Source organism: Ursus arctos, unplaced genomic scaffold (assembly GCF_023065955.2).
Source record: "Ursus arctos isolate Adak ecotype North America unplaced genomic scaffold, UrsArc2.0 scaffold_5, whole genome shotgun sequence".
Classification (NCBI taxonomy): Eukaryota; Metazoa; Chordata; class Mammalia; order Carnivora; family Ursidae; genus Ursus; species Ursus arctos.
In genome coordinates, this window is record NW_026623067.1 from 9,761,586 (window position 1) to 9,770,111 (window position 8,526).

General features: G+C 33.4%; 1 protein-coding gene across 1 annotated transcript; it reads right to left on the reverse strand.

Moving 5' to 3' along the window:
* Nucleotides 1–2,198: 2,198 nt before the first annotated feature.
* LOC113261909 (olfactory receptor 14C36) lies at nucleotides 2,199–3,164 on the reverse strand. Its single transcript, XM_026508220.2, has one exon. It carries the CDS (start codon nucleotides 3,162–3,164, stop codon nucleotides 2,199–2,201), a length of 966 nt encoding a protein of 321 aa, XP_026364005.2.
* Between the last annotated feature and the right edge of the window lie 5,362 nt (nucleotides 3,165–8,526).

Below are 8,526 nucleotides of genomic sequence, written 5' to 3' on the forward strand. Positions count from 1 at the left end.
GATCACAATGAAATAAAACTAGAAATTAATAACAAAATAATATTGGAAAAGAGTCAACATTTGGCAATGAAACAGCACACTCTTACAACCTATAGGACAAAATAAAATCAAATCTGAAATCAGTACAATCTTATAAATACAGAAATGTAACACAACAGAGCAAAACTTGTGTTACTCAACAAAATCAGAATTTAGAGGGAACTTTATAGTAGTAACTCTGTCTGTATCAAATAACCTCAGTTTAGGACTCAAAGACGATTTTTTAAGTACAAACTGAGCCCAAAGTAGGATGAAAACCATAGAAATTAAAGCGTAAATAAATACAATAGAAAATAGACAAACTCCTATATTTCTAAACCAAGACACTAATCTGTACAATGTGGGAACATTATCAGTTACATGCGGTTATTGAAGAGTTGATAAGATAATGCATTAAAAGGCTTTGTAGACTTCATGCTACTTTCTGTTGCACTCATTTTGCTCTGAAAAATTTTGTTATGATGTGATGGCTTAGAATATGTACAGTGATCATAATGCTAATAATAACTGCATGGACAACAGGCATTCAGAATCTCACATTTCATCCTTTCAGTTAGGAGATATAAATCATTTCTCATACTTAATGGCATTATTGTTCATTTCCCCTTCTTAGAGTTTGTGTGGATTGCCCACCTCTCCCTTTGACAGCAAGTGTGGCCATGTGACTTATTTGGTCAATAAAGTGTGAGCAAAAATGACTGGTAGAGACATAAAGAACCGGTGTGCGCTTCTCTACATTTTCTTGCTCCCTGTGACTGAGTCTTGACTATGGTATTCTGTTTTCCCATACTTAAAATTATTTTGTTTTTAAAAACAGTAAAAATTCTGCCATGACTCTCTTTGTTTTCCTATATAAGTCAAAATTTCTTTTCACATGAATGCCATATCTTTGGTATTGTGATTCTCCTTGAGGTCAAAATATATGTTTGAATCTCTTCTCAAATATATAGCTTACATTGTTTACTACTAAAACCTGTTTTCAAAATGCATACTTGGATTTCTTTTTAATATTTGTTATATGTTTGTCTCCTTGAGAGTTCAAGTTTCTCCTCTGTAAAGCCAAAATCCTCCTGGAAGGTGTCCAGAGTTACTTTAAATTATATCCATATTTATAAAAGAACCCACACAGCTGATATTTTCAGGTCAGCAGTAGTCACATGGCTTCTGATTGGAGAACACTCCCACCCGTTCTATTTGCATTTTTTAAAGTAAATGTTTGAAACTCATACTTCAATGTGACCGAATTCTTATTTTCAATGTCTCTGTCAAATGTATCCAATTCAGGGAGCCCCGCTGGCTGCCATTTGGCATATGCTATGAGCTAGAGGTAAAGCTTTGTTCCATTAAACTACTAAAACTCTGAGGTTGCTAATTCTTGCAGCATAATCAACCATATAATGGCTTATAATATTGACAAAAAATATAAATATTTTAGATGACAGTATCAGAAAGCAAAGTAGCATTATATTCACTTCTTAGTGGTCTTAATGGATGTATGGAGAAGCATATGATGATAAGTGGCGAGAGAAAATTTGTATATTCCTATAATCAATCTAGCAAATAATGTTTAAAGCATAAGCAAGTAAATGTATTCCTAAGCCACTTGAAAATAATTTTTAGCAAAATTTTGGTCTGATGACAAGTATAATGTATCTATATTTCCCTTGCCATGTGAACAAGTTGTATAAAATATTTCTGATCCTCTCATACATGACTCTATATTCCCACCAAATTCACTTCTCATTTCATAGCTACGCTGCATTCATATAAAGTGGTATTCAGAAAAAACTATATTTTCATATTTATTTTTGAATGATTGTGACTATTTCTTCTATACTACTGTTTAATACTAGGTTTTTAAATATTTAAATTGTGAATAAATACAAAACAGTAGTTTAATAGAAAATACTTCTAAGGATAACTTGTCTTTTTAGACTAAAATTTTTAGCGAGTGTTCTTAAGTTGTCAAAGCATGAATAGGGATTTCTTATTCATAATACCAGATCCTTTACCCAGTGGCATATTCAGATAAGTCAACACTTCAGAAGGGAAATTATATTGATAAATGATATATTTTAATGACATTATATATTAATGTCAGTTATATTGATAGAATTCCAATCAATTTCTCAATTTATTGCTGAAAACATGAATTTTATTCAATAATTTAGGGTGAGCCTCAGCAATTTCCTATACATTTCCTGAATAAACATTCTCTTCATTTTATTAATGGCATATTTTATTTGCTCATTTCTAAGACCATAGATAACAGGGTTGAAGAGTGGGGGGATTATGGAATAGAAAACAGAAAGGACCATGTCATGAATAGTGGAAGAGTTTTCAGATGGCCTCAAATATACATAAAAGCCTGAACTGAGGAAGACAGACACCACCAGGATGTGAGGGACACAAGTAGAAAAAGCCTTTTTCCTGTCTGCTCCACTTGGAAACTTGAGAACAGTAGAAAATATGTGAATGTAAGACCTGATGATGAAGATGAAACAGCCACCACCAATCCCCAGACCAGAGGCAATGGTCACCATCTCATTGCTAAAGGTGTCAGAGCAGGAGAGCTTTAGAAGAGAGGGGATATCACAACAAAACTGATGGATAACATTGGATTGACAGAAGGGCAGCCGGAATGTGTTGCCAGTGTGCACACCTGCATAGATGAGACCACTGAGTCTGGAAGCCAGAGTCATTTGGATGCAGATTTGAGGGTTCATGATCACAGGGTAGTGAAGGGGTTGGCAGACAGCCACATGACGGTCATGGGCCATGATAGTCAGAAACAGAAGCTCCACATATACAAAGAAAACCACTAGGAAGACCTGAGCTACACACCCAGCCTTTGAAGTGGTGTTGTTGTCAAGCAGGGAATTGATGCATGAGTTAGGAACAGTTACAGAAATGTAGCAGGCATCCAAGATGGATAGATTCCTGAGGAAGAAGTACATGGGTGTGTGAAGACTCCTGTCAAGGGTGGTGACAGTAACAATGAGAATATTCCCCATCAGAGTCACTGTATACATCAGAAAGAAAGTTATGGCATGCAAAACCCGTAGTTCCCATACATCAGAAAACCCCGTGAGGAGAAATCCCATCATTATTGTGGAATTTAGCATCTGTGGGTAATGCAATTTGTACCTGGAAAGTAAGAAGTGAAGTCTTGAGCTCATGAAGAATCAAATTATGGAAATATGGTTCTTAAATATTTTAGTCTTGATCCCTACCTAATTCTAACCTATATTGAAACTCCTAATATTTTTGAAAGAAAATTAGGTGGTCCTCCTTTAGTCCACAAGATATTATTATTTGTACATATTATTTTATTCCTACTGTAGTAATGAAATGACAATTACAACCTACAATAAATATATAAAAGTTCAATACATATTTCTACACACTTCCATTGGAGGACACAATGTTCTCATGGTCAGTTGCATATAAATATAGATACAGATTATGTAAATACAGTTGCGTTTGAATGAAATTTTGGAGATAATGTCACCAAACACTGGATAATTAGAATAAAATATTTTGGTTGTTTTCAGTCTTACATTTTTATTTGAGGGTACAGAAAATATGGGGTAAAATGATTTTTTTTCTAGAACTAATTTTTTTTTATAATGATTTTTTATTATATTATGTTAGTCACCATACAGTACATCCCCGGTTTTCTATGTAAGGCTCGATGATTCATTAGTTGTGTATAACACCCAGTGCACCATGCAATACGTGCCCTCCTTACTACCCATCACCAGCCTATCCCATTCCCCCACCCCCCTCCCCTCTGGAGTCCTCAGTTTGTTTCTCATAGTCCATAGTCTCTCATGTTTCATTCCCCCTTCTGATTACCCCCCTTTCTTTATCCCTTTCTTCCCCTACTGATCATTCTAGTTCTTATATTCCATAGGTGAGAGAAATCATATGATAGTTGTCTTTCTCTGCTTGACTTATTTCACTTAGCATTATCTCCTCCAGTGCCGTCCATGTTGTAGCAAATGTTGAGAACTCGTTCTTTCTGATAGCTGAGTAATATTCCATTGTATATATGGACCACAACTTCTTAATCCAGTCATCTGTTGAAGGGCATCTCGGCTCCTTCCACAATTTAGCTATTGTGGACAATGCTGCTATGAACATTGGGGTGCATATGGCCCTTCTCTTCACTACGTCTGTATCTTTGAGGTAAACACCGAGTAGTGCAATGGCTGGATCATAGGGTAGCTCAATTTTTAACTTTTTAAGGGACCTCCACACTGTTTTCCAGAGTGGCTGTACCAACTTGCATTCCCACCAACAATGTAGGAGCGATCCCCTTTCTCCACATCCTCTCCAACAATTGTTGTTTCTTGCCTTGTCTATTTTTGCCATTCTAACTGGCGTAAGGTGGTATCTCAGTGTGGTTTTGATTTGAATTTCCTTGATGGCTAATGATTTTGAACATTTTTTCATGTGTCTCTTAGCCATTTGTATGTCTTCATTGGAAAAGTGTCTGTTCATATCTTCTGCCCATTTTTTGATTTGTTTATTTGTTTCTCGTGTATTGAGTTTGAGAAGTTCTTTGTAGATCTTGGATACCAGTCCTTTATCTGTAGTGTCATTTGCAAATATCTTCTCCCATTCCGTGGGCTGCCTCTTAGTTTTTCTGACTGTTTCCTTGGCTGTGCAGAAACTTTTAATCTTGATGAAGTCCCATAAATTCATTTTATCTTTTGTTTCTCTTGCCTTTGGGGATGTATCATGAAAAAGGTTGCTTTGGCCGATGTCGTAGAGGTTGCTGCCTATGTTCTCCTCTAGAATTTTGATGGGTTCCTGTCTCACATCGAGGTCTTTCATCCATTTGGAGTTTATTTTTGTGTATGGTGTGAAATAGCGGTCAAGTTTCATTCTTTTGCATGAGGCTGACCAATTTTCCCAGCACCATTTATTGAAGAGACTGTCTTTTTCCCACGTTTTATGCATAATACTGGAAAAGTTATCTTCTCTTCCTGTGACAAAATATTAATATCATTTTACTTTACTGAACTTCACTGAATATTAATATCATTTTACTTTACTTACTCCAATATCTCAAATGCAGTATAAACTAATTAGCTGATACATTTACCTACACTGACTTTATTCCTAGTTTTTTTAATTACATTTTTATACTTCAGATTATTTTTTCTAGTTATTTCTTTCTGCTTTTAAAGAGAGAATTAATGAGCAAAGTATTATTTCCAGAATGCCTCTTGAATCTTCCCCTAATGTTGCTTCTTTATCATCTTCAATTTTTCAACTTTTCATAACTTCTTTGATTCTACTAGCTGAAAAAAAAACAACAAAATTATAGCACAATATCTTATGATACTAATTCAGCTTTTTTTCTGTTAAATTACAGATTTTGTTTTTCTCACTTTAATCTTCAGCTTGTTCAACAACTTTTCTAGAATTTCTTCCTGTGATTCTGCATCACTTAAAAAGTTGTTGGTCATTGCTACCACATCTTTATTGCTTATGTCATCAGCCCTCTGTTTTTTTTCAGTAGCGTATGTATTAACCAACTTTCATCTTAACTTACCTGGGTAACATGTATTTTCCTGGATCTCCTTTATTATTCTTTTTTTAATAATATTTTTAATATATTATGCTAGTCAGCATACAGTACATCCCTAGTTTTTGATATAACATTCCATGATTCATTACTTGCGTATAACACCCAGTGCACCATGCAATACGTGCCCTCCTTAATACCCATCACCATCCTATTATTCTTGCACAACTTTTTCTTCCAATGAACAACTCACAGTTTATTTGAAATTAAATTCTTCTACATTCTGCTCAAAATCTTACAATGCAGACTCCTTCCTATTGATCAGTTCCCTCAAACACAATTTTGTTAGTATTCTCTGTCATAAACTTATTAAATAACTTGTATATGAAGTGTTTGCTGACAACCTGCCCAGTCTCATGACCTCTTTTTTATCACATCAGTTTTAAGACTTGTCTCACAAACTGTTTTACATCAAAAAGAAATCAAACAGATGCCCTTCCTATCTTGTTGTTATTGTTGTTGTTGATAAGTTCTTCAAGGATTAAATTGTATATAACTTTGTGTCCTTCAAGGGTCAGGTGAAGTGTTTTGGGTTTTTTTATACAAATATTTGATATTAACTTTAGATTTTAAATATTGAATAAGCTGTCACATTACTAATATATTCTTATTATTTATGTATATGACTTCTGATGAAAAGGAGAAAACTGTATCTTAATTACCAGGATACTATCTCTACATGTTTAATAAGTAAACTGAAACAACTTATGTTCTCAATATTTTTTGAGGTTGTGTAGAGAGGAAACAATAATTTGTAATGTTTAATAGTATGGCTTTAATTTCCAGTTATCTGGATCAAAATATTGGTTTTCATCAATGTATGACATGGCCATTTCAAAGTATAAGCTCGGTCCATATATCTTTATCAAACTGGGTTGGTTGTACTTTATCTCACAGCATCTGGTCAAAATTAGGTGGGACAAGATGCTTAAGACAGTATGTTTAAGAAACGTGCCCAAGATATCACATCCCTTGATATGGTTTTCAGAAATGTTATGATTATTATTTCAGATCCATTATTTTCAAGGCATATACTACTGTTGGACATTTTCCCAGTAAAATTTATACATCAGTTTTAAATCACTCAAAAGTAGTATTATATTCCTATTTTACAGACAGCAAAAATCCTGCCTAAGTTTAACAGCTGCTGTTTCATCACAAAAACTTTTTCTCACATGATTGGTTCTCAAACACAAGATACGTTAAAGAGACAGATGGGAATTGTCCAGTTCAATGTTTCTATAGGTTTCCAAAAGAATGTGTGTACACCTTTATGATAATGCAGTAATTATAATTTCCCTTATGTAAATTTTATATATGATTACATTAGGCATATATAACATGTATCCAAAATTATTTTATGGAAGAATCATCAGGACCTTGGCTCTAAAATGAATAGACAGTAGGTTTGGGAAACATCACCACCACTTACCAGTCTTGTGAAGTTGGAAATATACTTCACCCAAGATGTATTTCTTTTATCTGCAAAAGCAAACCTATATTTTTAATATTATGTTTGTTTATTCCTTGAATCAATGATTCAACACAAACACACACACAACACTCACACACAGGTCAAGAGATTTGTGATTAATAAAAGAAGCAAAATAAGTCCCTACTCTCATGAAATCTGCATTCTGTTAGAAGCTAACAGAGAACAGTTAAAACGTGGTGAAAAATAAAATATTTCAGTTAGTTTTAAGAATTTTGGTGAAAATTAATTGAAGAAATTTGGTGAAAATATGTAAGAAAGTGTGTGATTGGGGGAAGGGATCTGGGATTGGTCAGGTAAATGAAATTGTTTGGAAACTAGGAAACACCTATGGAAATAGAGACACATATTTTTACTTTTCCCCACCAGACTTCTGTTTTCCCATTTTCTTGTGCATAGAGAACCTGTACATATCTCTTGAATCAATTTTAAAAATAAGATTAACACTTGATTTTCCAGACTAGATAATACTTTACACATTCTCTAACTTGATTTGTCCCACAAATTGGTTTGAGTGAGAGGTTTTGGAGTTTAAATTCTAATCTCACAAAATATTTAAAAACTGTTTTATTCATAACACCCTGGTTCCTGAGTAAAGAACTAAGATCATGGCAACAAAAAAAATTTTTAAAGTTTCATTTTTGACTAAAATTTCGTTCTTTTACAGATTTTTCTCATTGTTAGTAAAACTCTGAATTGGTTTATCTGAAAATGTTTGTATATTAATTGTTTAGAAAGTTACAAAAGAAATCCCTTTTGTCATAAAATTAGCATCCCTTACACTGTTGACACTCTGAGAACTTTGTAACTTTTATCTGGAATATTTCCTAAAAAAGCCACCATTTGTATCATTTAAATAACAATCATTTTAATTGTCCTATGAATAGACTTCAACACTTAGGGAACTTAAGTTTTTGTTTCATTTGTTAGGAGCTAAAAATTTACTGTAACTTGTTGTCCTAATGGGAAGACTAGGTGTGAATTGGCTACACTTAAGTTTATGCAACTTATGATTAATAAAGAAAACCTGGACTATACAGAATTCACTTCATTTTGTTAACATATAATTTGAAAATTTGCAAACACTTCTTTCTATTTTTAATAAATTGCAATTTTATTTTATATCCATTCCCTTATAATACATTTAAACAATCTTTGTGGTTTTTTGTTTTGTTTTGTTTTCCCCTTGAAGACCACAATTTTTTAGTTAGTCAAAATCTGGATATTTAAAGCATTTGTATATTCACAAGTAAAACACATAAAAGCTTTTCTGAGTTAGTCATTCACCATCAGTAAACAGTCTGTTTTATTCCTAACTCACAAAAGAATTATGTGATCAGCTATTTTGAAGTTAAATCACTCAACCTAAAAAGGTAAATATTGTACCTACTCGTCT